We start from the raw sequence: 13,971 nt of genomic DNA, 5'->3' as shown, positions 1-13,971 counted from the left end.
CTCCCTGACCCTTGACCCGCGCGCGCGCAGGCGCAGAGAGGGAGCGGCGGAAGGGGGCGGGGCGAAGGTTGCCCGATCTTCTGCTGCTTATAAGTGGGCGGGGCTGTCGTGAGGACGTCGCTCGTCCCTCCTTGCCCGTGTTCTCGCGAGAAGCGCCGAGAGGCAGAAGCTGCTGCTGCGAGGGACTCGACGCAAGGCTCGTCTCGGGTCAGAGGTCACCACAGCTGCTTTCTGGGGAGAGGGCGGAAGTGAGGGTGGAGGACAAAGGAGAGAAGGGCAAAATGCGGGGTGCTGGAGGTTGTGGCCTCAGCTTTAGGGAAGGGGGTGTCAGGGACCTTGAAAATGGTCTTTTGCGCGGTGGGAGTCACTCGTGGTGTTTGTCTACTTTTTTGTGATCTCACGTCCCCCATTTTCAGTGTAGAGCTTTTGTTCTCAGGTTGCCCAACCATACAACAACAACAACAACAACAACAATAATAATAATAATAATAATTTTTTATTTATGGGACGCAGGTGGCGCTGTGGGTTAAAGCCTCAGTGCCTAGGGCTTGCCGATCGAAAGGTCGGCGGTTCGAATCCCCGTGGCGGGGTGCGCTCCCGCTGCTCGGTCCCAGCGCCTGCCAACCTAGCAGTTCGAAAGCACCTCCGGGTGCAAGTAGATAAATAGGGACCGCTTACCAGCGGGAAGGTAAACGGCGTTTCCGTGTGCGGCTCTGGCTCGCCAGAGCAGCGATGTCACGCTGGCCACGTGACCCGGAAGTGTCTCCGGACAGCGCTGGCCCCTGGCCTCTTAAGTGAGATGGGCGCACAACCCCAGAGTCTGTCAAGACTGGCCCGTACGGGCAGGGGTACCTTTACCTTTACCTTAATAATAATAATTTTTTATTTATACCCCGCCCTCCCCAGCCAAGGCCGGGCTCAGAGCGGCTTACAAGCAATAATAAAAACAAGATGAATGATTACAAACTTAAAAACAAAAATAAAATACAACATTAAAATAATGGAACATTAAAATATCAAGATGTAGCCTCATCGCAGGAGGAGAAGGAAAAGAAAAAGAAAAAAGAGAGGGAGGGAGGGAATCAATAATAATAATAACAGTAACAACAGTAACAGTAACATGCAAATTATTCAGCAAACTAAAAGCAATACCCAAATAGATGCTAGAATTAAACTGCTGTACGTTAAAAGAACAAATCTATTCAAATATTTATCTATTTCCTATTTAATATATATTCCTTAACCCCGCTTTTCAGGAGATAGCTTTACAAAGCCACACACGTTAACCGAACGCGGCAAAACTCAGTTTAAAACTTGTAAGCAGCACTGCCACTGCTAGAATTTCTGTAGCCCAATTAACATTCTCCCTGGAAAGCAGCAGAGAACTACACTCCCGGCAATTGTGCCTGAGCATTGACTATGCTGGCGGGGGTTGGTGGGGGTTGTGAACAACTGACACCAGACAGAAAGAGTGCACTGATACTGTGCAGATTTACAGGCACAAAGTGATAAGGATAATCTTCAAAGCCTTATACCACCTTCCCTTATCCTAGACTGTTCATACCTTACATGACAGTATGCCCACAACCAGATTGTTGGACATGTAGTGGATATTATTTTCAATGGCAACTCCGCATTTGTGGAAACCTGATCCAATTATAAGATCAGACAAGACTCATTCTACAAGTTTTAAAGCTGCGTTTGAAAACATGCTTGTTCAGTAAAATTTGGAGGGCCACAGGTTTCTGATAAGAGGTGCACAACCTAGCCCTCGGGAAGGAGCCACCTGCATAGACATGGTAAATATTTATAGCTTATCACAGGAATATGGAACTTGTGGCCCTCTTGGTGTTTCTAGATAATAGATCACCACACAGATCCAAAACATCAGATGTGCTTAGTAACCTGAAAATCTACCATTGTAAGAGAAACCTGTGCAGACAAGAAGTTATCCCAAGATCTGGAAACTACTAACTTGCAACAAATCTCTAAAGCGTTTACTTTCCACTTTATATACACAGTTCCAGAAAATGTGTGCTGGGCGGTTCTTCCAAGCCTTCTGTAACCACCATGTCAGGAGATCACACTTCGTACAACGGTTCTGGTACAGACCTCCACACACACGATGGAGAAATTCTTCAACCTGTCCCTATAAAGCTGTGATCTTTGATATGGGTGGTGTTCTCCTTCCTTCCCCAATCAAACTGGCAGCAGGTGAGTATATCAGTGGCATTCCCATCCAGTCTGATATTTGCTGATTGAGCTGCCTTAATATGGAATGTAAAGTGGAATATTCCAAGTCCTTTCTCTGCTATGTAAAATGTGTCTTGTATTATTGTGCCCAACCCCAAGCCAGGGGTGCCTGCGCTTTCCCAGGGTTCAGTTGCCTTGGAAAGAAATCAGTGGAGACTGTGGTGTTCTGAAGATAAATTGTTTTTATTTCCACCTGAGCATAGGATGGAGGGGCTCACAGCATTAACACTCACGACAGAACTTGTTTCTTCATTGTCCCAAGCACACCAGCCGCAATGAGGACACACAATTGGATGTTTAGTTCTTTATTGGCAAAGCACTCAATTTCATAAGCTGCTAAGGTGCAATAATCACATACACTGCTCATGCTAAGTAGTTTGCTAGGCAACTTTTTCTTCAGACTTGTGCTCCGATCCCAGACCCTCCAGGTGTTCTTATTTTCCAGGAACGTCCCTGATTTAATGAAGCCATCCCGGTTTCTGATTTGATCCTGGAATGTCCCGTTTTTTAGGACGTCCCTATTGGACGTCCCTGTTGGAGGGTATGGAGTTATCCAACCCCCAAGTTGTCTGAAGGCAATCCTTTATAGGAAAGTTTTTTTTTAATGTTTAATGTTTTATTATGTTTTTATATATGTTGGAAGCAACCCAGAGTGGCTGGGGCAACCCAATAAGATGTGTGGGGTATAAATGGTAAAATTATCATTATGGAATGGGATGTCCCTATTTTCATTGGAGAAATGTTGGAGGGTATGCAATCTGGACAGGATGGACATGCCTTCTTCAGCTCGTTTAAACCACCTCTTTTGACACAAGCATTGGCGACTTCTGTGTGGGATCTCCAGCTGCTCCTGGAGCCCCTCCTCATCCTTGGAGTGGGAGAGGAGACAGATTTTAATGGCCCCTCTCGCTCTGAGATCCTCTCTTCTTCCATTTCTGTGGCTTCCTGCACCCTACTTCTGACTTCCTGTACTCTTCCTCTTTCCCCTGCCTCACAGGTGGCACAGATCCGCATTCCCCTGGAACATTTTCCTGTCTCCTCTGCTGACTCTTCCAGACACTTGCCTTTCCCTGACACCCATTAGGCTTCCAGGGAAACCAGCCACAACTTGGTTCCAGACACGTTTCTATGTCTCCAGTTCCAGCATCAGCCCAAACTCTCATACACAATTCTACGATTCTATTCTAGACTTCCCCAGGCTGCATCATCCTTGACGTGACAGGTATACCCGATATTAGGGAACAACATTCCTTTCCATAGGAAACACTTGTGGCTGGTAGGAAACCTTTCATGTCCCTGCTCCAATTATTAATGTTGGCTCCTCACCCATCTGCCTTCCTTTATGTAGACTGGGAGTTTCGGCACCATGTGCCCCCTGGCACCATCAAGCAGGCCTTGAGATCGGGAGGGGAGGACGGACCTTGGCTGAGGTACATGAGAGGGGAGCTGCAGCCAGCAGAGTTTCTGCATGAATTTGGAAAGCAGTGCTCCGAGATCGTAAGCCAGCTTTTCTGCTTGTTTTCTGTCACCTGAATCGGGGCCAAGTAGAAGGGCTCACATACAGAGTCCTTATCTCAGGGGCTGGAGAAACTGCAGCCACCTGGCTGTTGCTGGCCTCTGCCTCTGTTCAGCTAACATGGCCAGTGATCAGGGATTTAAAAATTTTTTAAATTTTTTTTAATTTTATTAAAATAATTCAACATTAATACATTCATATAACGAATATACAGACAAACATACATTGAATACAATCCTTAAAAATATTCATACATACCCACACTCAATCCCACACATACTGGGAAAAGGAAGTATGTGATCAGGGATTGTGGTATGAAGTGTCCAGAAACGCCTAGAAGGCTGAAAGGTTCTCCACTCCTATATTTCTATTTAAATTATTATTCTACCCATCACCCTAACCTACAACATTAAAAATAGTTTAAAGCCACTTATAATCGCAGAAATAAGATGCGTCCTAAAAATACGCATATGTCAAAAGCCAGGGCAAAGAAGCTGTGTCTTCAGCATTTGCTAGAAGCTTTGCCATGAATGTGCCAACTGTACCTCTGTGGGGAGAGAATTTCCCAGCTTAGGGACTGCCACAGAGAATGCCCTTTCCTGGGCCGCTGCCACCACCCCAAGCTTCTGAGGACAGTGGGTGATATCGGCACCCAGGGAAGTCTGTAGGGAAGGGGGTGTTTGGTATTTAGGGTCTGAAACAATAATGGAAACATCCATAGGCAGGGAGACATCTCCACCATGAACTGCCTAAGTGCCTTAGCATATTTGCAATTCATACCTCTCACTACAACCCTGTTGGGTAGGCCAGGCTGAGAAAGCATGATCAGTTCAAACCCACCCAGTTTTAAGAGGGAGGGAGCCCTCTGCTCTTTCTTCCATCTCTTCTTTAGCCGTTTTCAACCATTCAGTTCAACTTTGTTCTTTCACACTATAAAAAATGATTCAGTGTGTAGAATATGGCCTGGTATTATTGGGTTGTGTGAAACGTTTGGCGTGATCTTTTCCACTCAAAGATGTTTCAGCCACCGTTTTCCTTTCTCTTTTTACCTCTTCCCACAAGGCAAACTCCTCTGTCCCAGTGGACTCTTTCCTCGCAGATTTGACCAGCATTGGAATGTCAGAGCAGCTTCCCATTATGACTGAAGCTATAAAGTGCATCCGAGCAGAAGGCTTGAAGACGGCCGTCCTGAGTAACAATTTCTATTTGCAAAGTGGAGAAAGTTTTCTGCCCCTTGATCGGCAGCAGTTTGATGTGGTGAGTTCACAGCGTGCAACAGAGATTCCAGTTTTTTTTAAGGCTCTCTTCTCATTAGAGAAATCTTATTATGCTCCGAGAGTTTTGTGTGGCGCAGTGATTCGAGTGTCAGGCTAGGACCTGGGAAACCAAGGCTGAAATCCCCTCTTGGCAATGAAGTTCACTGGGTGATCTTGGCCCAGTCATTGCCTAACCTACCTCACAGGGTCATTGAGCTCATTGGAGGCAAAGGTGAGATATAATTCCACTAAATAAATAGTGTACTGTATTTTTCGCTCTATAAGACACACACTTTCCCCTCCAAAAAGTAAGGGGAAATGTGTGTGCATCTTATGGAGCGAATGCAGGTTCCTTGGCTTCAGTGATAGCAACGCAAATCCTCCATAGTGCAGTAGGAACGCTCCCACCGTGCTCCAGAGGCTTCGCCTTGCTTTCACTGAAGCCTGACGAGCGAGAGGGGTTGGTGCACACCGACCCCTCTTGCTCTCCAGGCTTCAAAGATAGCCGCCTGAAGCCTCCGGAGTGTGGTGGGAGCTCTCCCACTGCACTTCGGAGGCTTTGCGTTCCTTTCGCCGAAGGGTAGGTGCCCCTTCAGCCAAGCGGGAGGAGAAATGGAAGGGGCTCTGTTTCTCCTGCCGCTTCGCTGAAGGGGAGCTGAGCAGAGAGGGGGAGAATTTTTTTTCTTGTTCTCCCCCTCCAAAACAAGGTGCGTCCTATGGTCGGGTGCGTCCTATAGAGAAAAAATACGGTAATCAGAAGACTGACCGGTGAGCAGCTCCACCCAGCTGCCACACTTGGCTCGCAGTGGGCGAGCTCTCCATCCCTATCATAGACAGTGATCCAATTAGAACATTGGTTTATCTTACTTGCATTTAGTAAAGAAAGCTAAAAAGCTTGAAACTGCCCATTCTGCATTTGCAGTTACCATCCATTCATTGTGACTAATGAACTTAAGAAACACTCCGAAACGAGAAATCTCTGACTTCCTTGTGTGCACCCAATCTAATTTTTACTTTACAGTGGTACCTTGCTTCCTGAACTCAAGCCATTCTGGAAATCTGTTCGACTTCCAAAACGTTCGCAAACCAAGGCGCGGCTTCTGATTGGCTGATTGGCCCCGGAAACAATGCCGACGGCCGAAACGGACTTTTGACTTCCAAAAAAGTTCGCAAACTGGAACATTTCTGGATTTATGGTGTTTGGGAGCCTATTTGTTCAGGAGCCAAGCCGTTCAGGAACCAAGGTACCACTATATTTTATTGTCTTTTGTCTTCTAGATAATTGAGTCTTGCCGGGAAGGGGTGTGCAAGCCGGACCTTCGTATCTATAAGTTGTGTTTGGAGAGACTGGGCGTTCAGGCCAAAGAGTCTATCTTTCTGGATGACCTTGGGCAGAACCTAAAAGCAGCTGCCCAGCTGGGCATGAAGACACTCAAGGTGAGCAGAGGTGCAGCTGTGTCAAAGACCGTCACCGCCAGACTTGTAAAACCAGCCTGCCTAACTCACCTGCTCCCCTTCCTTCCTGGAGCCCATGCTTGCTACTTCATCCACCTCTTCATCTCAGGTTGATGACCCAGACTCAGCACTTCAAGAGCTGGAGAGCCACCTGGGCTTTGCCCTGAGATCGTCTGTTCCTTACACATGTTCCGTAAGGTTGGCAATGCAGATCCCCACAGCCCCTCTCCAGAAGTACATTGAAGGCATCCTGGGGGCTCCAGGTATAGAATCTTTTTCCCCTCCCCCACTGTCAGATACCAGGATGAGGAGTAATGTTCTGATGAGGAATGGTGGGAGCCCCCCCCTCCCCCTGCTCATGACCAGGATCCTGCAGCTTCCCAGGAGCAGTATAGATTTGGAGCGGTGGTTTGCAGAGGGGCATAGTTCTGAAGACAAAAGTTGGGACAAACCGGTGGGGTGAACAGCAAGGTGAAGAAGAACTGGAAGAGAAAGAGCCAACAGGCTCTCTCTCACTGGAAAGTGTCCAGTCTGTCAGTCCAAGGTCACATAGGGCAGATAAGGTGGCTACACAAAAAGCACGGTGGTTGCAAGATCAGGTTGCAAGGCGTGGAAGTGACTGGGGGGAAGTGGGTGGAAAACTTAATTGGGGACACCTTCATTCTGAGAATGGCTGCTTTGTTCATTTGCTGTGATCATTAAAGACTCTTTAAATGGTAAGCGACTCTTTTCGCTTTGTCCTGCTTATCTACGGCCAAAGGGTGGGGAGGAAGCTGAGGCCCCAAAGCCTGATACCCGACCTCCAGTATTATGGCATTTTGCACATTCCCGCTTTGGGTGCCCTTCACAGCTAGAAAAGATACAGATCTTGAAAGTGCCAGGACATTCTTCGCTACTCTTCTGTCAGCAGATGACTTTGTGTTCTATAGAGACCCAGCATTGTGTAGTGGTTAGAACAGGGTAAAGGTAAAGGGACCCCTGGCCATTAGGTCCAGTCGTGACCGACTCTGGAGTTGCGGCGCTCATTTTGCTTTATTGGCCGAGGGAGCCGGCTTACAGCTTCCAGGTCATGTGTCCAGCATGACTAAGCCGCTTCTGGTGAACCAGAGCAGTGCACGGAAACGCTGTTTACCTTCCCGCCGGAGCTGTTCCTATTTATCTACTTGCACTTTGACATGCTTTCGAACTGCTAGGTTGGCAGGAGCAGGGACTGAGCAATGGGAGCTCACCCCATCGCAGGGATTCGAACTGCCGACCTTCTGATTGGCAAGCCCTAGGCTCTGTGGTTTATTTTTTATATATATAATAATTTTTATTAATTTTCCAATTTTAAAACAAAGCAACAACAACAACATAAAAGCATCAACCAATACAAACAAACACACAAATATAGATTCTTAACCTCCTTTTCATAAGCCTCCTTTCTCGGACTTCCCCATACCTCACCCTTTTTGCATCCTTATTTTACAGTTTTTCAGCAACCCTTTTAGCCAATTAAATTTAAATTTATTAAATTTCTCAATTTCACCTTAAGTCATCAAACATTTTCAGCTGTAATTCTGCATCTTCCTTCCCCTTGACATTTTAACACTGATCAATATTGTAACAGTTCTTAAGGTAAGCTTTAAACTTCTTCCAGTCTTCCTCCACCGTCTCTTTCTCTTGGTCACGGATTCTGCCAGTCATTTCTGCCAATCCCATAAAGTCAATCACTTTCGTCTGCCATTCTTCCAGTGTAGAGCAGGGTAGGGGACCCTTTTTCAGCCCCTGAGCCCGAAACCTTTGTGAGGAGGTCCAGAGGTCACATTTATCTTTATAGAGCAGGGTACATTCCAAAGTCAGAGGTTTCTGTACAACTCACTCCCCCCCAATATATCAATCCCTCATCCAGGTAAAGGAGAAGCATTATCTCATTTCAGGGACACCTACCATCCAGGCAACCTTCACTCAGCCTCAAAGCTCCCTGAGAGGCATTGAGTCTGTCACCTGTCTCTTTTTCCACTCTCTCCACCTGGCCTACCTGACAGTAGGTTGTTATGAGAATAAAAGGATGGGGGCAAGACCACAGACACCTTTGTGAGCTCCTTGGAGTAAACCCAGTTTCTCTCGCTAATGGCTCCCACTCCCACTTTCAGGGCCTCTGGTGCTACGGCAGTTCAGCCACGGACAGTCCAACCCTACCTACTATGTCAGGTTTGGGGATCGTCAGTTCGTTCTGAGGAAGAAGCCGCCAGGCCCCCTCCTTCCCTCTGCTCATGCTGTGGAGAGAGAGTACAGGTGAAAAGTCTAGCAACTGTCTCCATCCTAGCTCAAAATAGTGGTAAACTGACATACTGGATTAGCCACATGTAACTTGGTGGAAGCAGGAGCATGCAAGCCTTTGAGTTTCATAGTACAGTGGTGCCTTGCAAGACGAAAAGAATCCGTTCCGCGAGTCTCTTCGTCTTGCGGTTTCTTCGTCTTGCGAAGCAACCCTATTAGCGGCTTAGCGGATTAGCGCTATTAGTGGCTTAGCGGCTATTAGCGGCTAAGCGGCTTTTAGCGGCTTAGAAAAAGGGAGAAAAAAGTGAAAAAAATGCAAGACTCGCAAGACGTTTTCGTCTTGCGAAGCAAGCCCATAGGGAAATTCGTCTTCTGAAGCGCCTCAAAAACAGAAAACCCCTTCGTCTAGCGGGTTTTTCGTCTTGCGAGGCATTCGTCTTGCGGGGCACCACTGTATTATAAGGCAGAAGGAGTTCTGCGTTGTTGGAAAGTGTGCAGTCTTTCACTTAACATAAATTGCACAATTTAAATGTCCAATTTTGGGGGTTTGTTTTCCCCTCGTGTTTTGCTTCTTGGGGTCTCCGTTCAGTCATTCCTGAACACATTGGTGAGTTTTCAAGCAGCAGCCTATGAATCACCCTTTTCAAAAAAGGACGGGGAGAGGCAGAAATGCTAACATTTTGTTTATTCATTCCCTTTGTTTATTAGTTGCTTTTTGAGGCTAAGCCCTCACAAAATGAAGCACAAAGAGAAGTAAAAGCATCAGAGTGTGAGAGATACTGAATTAGACCACTGTCCTAAGCTTTCATGAGGAAGGTAAAGGTAAAGGTAAAGGTACCCCTGCCCGTTCGGGCCAGTCTTGCCAGACTCTAGGGTTGTGCGCTCATCTCACTCTAGAGGCCGGGAGCCAGCGCTGTCCAAAGACACTTCCGGGTCACGTGGCCAGCGTCACAAGCTGCATCTGGCAAGCCAGCGCAGCACACGGAACGCCGTTTACCTTCCCGCTGGTAAGCGGTCCCTATTTATCTACTTGCACTTTGACGTGCTTTCGAACTGCTAGGTTGGCAGGTGCTGGGACCGAACGACGGGAGCGCACCCCGCCGCGGGGATTCGAACCGCCGACCATGCAATTGGCAAGTCCTAGGTGCTGAGGTTTTACCCACAGCGCCACCCGCGTCCCTTCATGAGGAAAGGCAGTAGTAAAAAAAGTAAAAGTTTAAGGCCTTCTTGGATGCCAGGATTCCAAGGGAGCAAGCAAATGTTAACTGTAGGAGAGTTCCACATCCCCGGGCCACCAGCTGCAAAGGTCTTGCCTCGTGTGCTGGTCAAGCTAACAGATTTCACAGGCACGGCCCACAAGCAAGGTGTCAGGCAAGGGTCTTGGATTATAGGCAGGTTCTGAAGTGGGACAGGCAGTCCTTATGGTAATTATTTTTTTAATGCAGTGGTACAATGTTCTTTTTAATGTATCTTGTTTAACTTGTCACAGTCAGGTTTTTAAAAGAAATATAAGCACACTTAACAAATTCTTCCGGCGTTAATTCTGGCTTCCTTTACCCTGGCAGGGTTTTGAAGGCTGTTGCAGAGGCTGGTGTTCCAGTTCCTAATGTCCTTGCCTTATGTGAAGATTCAAGGTGCATTTATGGTGTTTGTGTGTGTGTGTTTGAGAATGAATCACTGGGCCTGTGTAATTTTCAGTCACCTCATAAACTCTATACGTTGCTGATTGTAAAAAACAAACAAACAAAAAACCTCCCAAAGCAGCTTAAAAAAGGAGAAAACAATAAAATTATCAGTAAGAACCCCTATTTAAAACATTCAAGCAATAATTAACATCAACGAAGGGCTAAAGACAAGATGGAAATACATGTCAACATTCCACTTGTTTGGGTTGACTTGTGTCAGCAGAAAGGTTTTTAGCAAGCGCCAAAAAGAGTGCAATGAAGTGCCTTATGTCAAATAGGCGGGGAGTTCCAAAGTTTGTATGCTGCCACATTAAAAGATTGATTTATTACAAATTCAGAATGGGTATTATGTGGCACTTGTAACGGTGCCCATTCCGCAAATTGAAGTGGTTGTGTGGGCATATTTGGGGTGAGGCGATCTTGCAGGTAAACTTGTCCCAAGTTGTTAACGGCTTTATGTATCAATAGTAACACCTTCAACTTGGCCCAGTAACATAGCTGTCAACTTTTCCCTTTTCTTGCGAGGAATCCTATTCAGAATAAGGGTATTTCCCTTTAAAAAAGGGAAACGTTGACAGCTATGCCCAGTAATGAATTGGTAACCAGTACAGGTCTCTGAGCGCAGGTGTTATATGCTGAAAGGGTCTTGCTCCTGCCAGCAATTGTGCTGCAGCATTCTGCACTAACTGCAGCTTCTGAATCAAGCACAAAGGAAGCCACACATAGAGTCCATTGCAGTCACCCACTATTGAAGATTCGCCTCTCAAAGCCCTTTCTGCTGCTGCTCAAATCAATCAGTCAGTTTATTATGGTCATAGACCCGCAGTTTTGCTGATGTTCTTGCACTAACATCCTCGTGTCACCCCAGTATCATTGGCACCCCATTTTACCTCATGGACTACTGCACCGGACGGATCTTCAAGGACCCCTCCCTCCCAGGACTGGAGCCCAGCCAACGGACAGAGATTTACACCGCCATGAACAGAGTCCTCTGTAAGATCCACAGTGTGAACATCAAGGCGGCCGGCCTGGAGGATTATGGGAAACATGGTGCGTAAATGTTTGGAGCAATGGCGTTGCTTTTCTCACAATGTGAGGGTATGGAACTGTGATAGCCCTCAAGATGTAGTTAGGCTCCCAGATCCCATCAGTGTTAGTGGTCGGGGACAATGGGAGCTGGAGACTGATAGCTTATCCTCGGATTTGACCTATACAGTGGTACCTCAGGTTACATACACTTCAGGTTACAGACTCCTCTAACCCAGAAATAGTGCTTCAGGTTAAGAACTTTGTTTCAGGATGAGAACAGAAATAGTGCTCCAGCTACGCAGCGGCAGCAGGAGGCCCCATTAGCTTAAGTGGTGCTTCAGGTTAAGAACAGTTTCAGGTTAAGTACGGACCTCCGGAATGAATTAAGTACTTAACCCGAGGTACCACTGTAAAGCCTCAGGCAACTCAGGACCCCAAATCCTCAAGGACTGCCTCTCCCCATATGAACCCACCAAAACCCCCTGACCATCATTTGACACCCTTCTCCATGTAGCCCCTCCATGAGAAGTCCCAAGGGCAGCAACAAATACATGCCTTTTCAACAGTGGCTCCCTGCTGCTTTCCTCAGGGATGCTTGCCTGGTGCCATCATCTCCAGGCCCAAATAAAAAATGTTTATTTTCCTCCAGGCCTTTGGCTTTTAGTTAACCTCCTGGAGTGGGTGGAAGTTTTAAGCCTGCCTTTAAAAACATTATTGTCTTTTAGAGGGTTTTTTCTGTTTTAATGTACAGTGGTACTTCTGGTTATGTACTTAATTCGTTCCGGAGGTCCGTTCTTAACCTGAAACTGTTCTTAACCTGAAGCACCACTTTAGCTAATGGGGCCTCCTGCTGCCGCCACGCCACCGGAGCACGATTTCTGTTCTCAACCCAAGGTACTATTTCTGGGTTAGCGGAGTCTGTAACCAGAAGCGTATGTAACCGGAAGCGTATGTAACCCGAGGTACCACTGTATGTGTTTATTGTAAGGCACACTGAGTCGCTTTCATTAAAAAAATATCAACTACAGTGGTGCCTCGCAAGATGAAAATAATCCGTTACGCAAGTCTCTTCGTCTAGCGGTTTTTTCGTCTTGCGAAGCATCCCTATTAGCGGATTAGCGCTATTAGCGGCTATTAGCGGCTTAGCGGCTATTAGCGGCTTAGAAAAAGGGGGGGGGAAGGGAAAAAACTCGCAAGACATTTTCGTCTTGCGAAGCAAGCCCATAGGGAAATTCGTCTTGCGAAGCGCCTCGAAAAACGGAAAACCCTTTCGTCTAGCGGGTTTTTCGTCTTGCGAGGCATTCGTCTTTCAGGGCACCACTGTAATAAGTTTAAAATAAGAATGACAGCAATAGTAATAGATAATATCTGAAGGGCCACAGGATCCCCATTTCATAGAGCATGGTGCTGGTGTGACCAAGGTTGCAGGTTCGATCCCCATATGGGACAGCTGCATATTCCTGCATTGTAGGGGGGATCAGACTAGATGATCCTCAGACCCCTCTCCAACTCTACAGTTTTACAAACCTATGATTTCTGTGCTCGGTTCTGCAGAACTTGTTTTTTTCAGTACATGCAGAACTTGTTTAATACAGTGAATGCAGTAAACGTAACCCCTTTCTTCCACAGCCTTTCCCAATCTTCCAACATCATATTGTGTCCAACATCTCTTGCCCAATCAGTCATCACAGATTTGACTTGTTCGTCCTTTGTATGCCATTCTAACAACAAATACATTTTGGAGAGATTTTTAACATTAGCGTCTAACAATTCCATTTCCAATTTGGATTTTTCTGTTGCAAAACCATTTTTCTTATCAAGTTTATGCAATGCGTTAATCTGATAATATTGTAACCATCCATCCAATTTATCTTTGATTTGATCAAATGATCTTAATTGAAATCCCTCATTATCTTCCACCAGCAAATCAGCATATTTCAACCATTTACTCTCCATGTTCAACTTTTTCTGTGTCTTTGCTTCCATTGGTGAAAGCCATCTGGGTGTTGTCCTTTCCAAGAGATCTTTATATCTTATAGAACTCTTCTTGGTTGATTTTTAGTGCCGAGAATTTCCTCTGCCATCTTTAATGACATCTTTCTGCTGCAGGTAACTACGTTCAGCGGCAGGTCCAGACGTGGAGCAAACAGTACCGTGCCACAGAGACGCATACCATCCCAGCCATGGAGAGGCTCATTGCCTGGTTCCCGTCCCACCTGCCGGCCAGCGAGGGCCTCTCTGTCGTGCACGGAGATTTCAGGTGTCAAATAACGGCATTCTCTCCCCCTCCAAACACAGTTTTCAGGAGTACCTTTAAACCAGGCATGGGCAATCTCGGCCCTCCAGATGTTTTGGGACTACAACTCCCATGATCCCTAGCTAACAGGACCAGTGGTCAGGGATGATGGGTATTGTTAAGTTGTGGGTGAACATATCAGACGACACAGCGATTCTCCAAACAGCTCTTGTTTATTCACAGGTCAGAACAGAACTGAACTGAAGGGTTCAGCCAGCC

General features: G+C 46.5%; 1 protein-coding gene across 3 annotated transcripts in view; it reads left to right on the top strand.

The window, feature by feature from the left end:
* Nucleotides 1-105: 105 nt before the first annotated feature.
* The window catches only part of ACAD10 (acyl-CoA dehydrogenase family member 10), a 41,231-nt gene continuing 27,365 nt past the window's right edge, over nucleotides 106-13,971 (top strand). The window contains exons 1-10 of one of the 3 annotated variants that reach the window (XM_079987447.1): nucleotides 106-196; nucleotides 2,022-2,214; nucleotides 3,602-3,750; nucleotides 4,832-5,026; nucleotides 6,304-6,462; nucleotides 6,590-6,743; nucleotides 8,616-8,757; nucleotides 10,308-10,376; nucleotides 11,296-11,477; nucleotides 13,566-13,716. In XM_079987447.1, the coding sequence (XP_079843573.1) occupies nucleotides 2,031-2,214; nucleotides 3,602-3,750; nucleotides 4,832-5,026; nucleotides 6,304-6,462; nucleotides 6,590-6,743; nucleotides 8,616-8,757; nucleotides 10,308-10,376; nucleotides 11,296-11,477; nucleotides 13,566-13,716 (1,385 nt within the window). In that variant the 5' untranslated portion in view covers nucleotides 106-196; nucleotides 2,022-2,030. Of the gene's footprint in view, nucleotides 208-1,083; nucleotides 1,180-2,021; nucleotides 2,215-3,601; nucleotides 3,751-4,831; nucleotides 5,027-6,303; nucleotides 6,463-6,589; nucleotides 6,744-8,615; nucleotides 8,758-10,307; nucleotides 10,377-11,295; nucleotides 11,478-13,565; nucleotides 13,717-13,971 lie in introns of those variants that run through there. The other 2 variants (XM_079987449.1, XM_079987448.1) reach the window with 2 other exon arrangements.

Source organism: Podarcis cretensis, assembly GCF_951804945.1.
Source record: "Podarcis cretensis genome assembly, chromosome: 8".
NCBI classification, from domain to species: Eukaryota; Metazoa; Chordata; class Lepidosauria; order Squamata; family Lacertidae; genus Podarcis; species Podarcis cretensis.
Note: the sequence above shows the minus strand (reverse complement) of the source record. Positions and strands in the feature narration are given on the sequence as shown.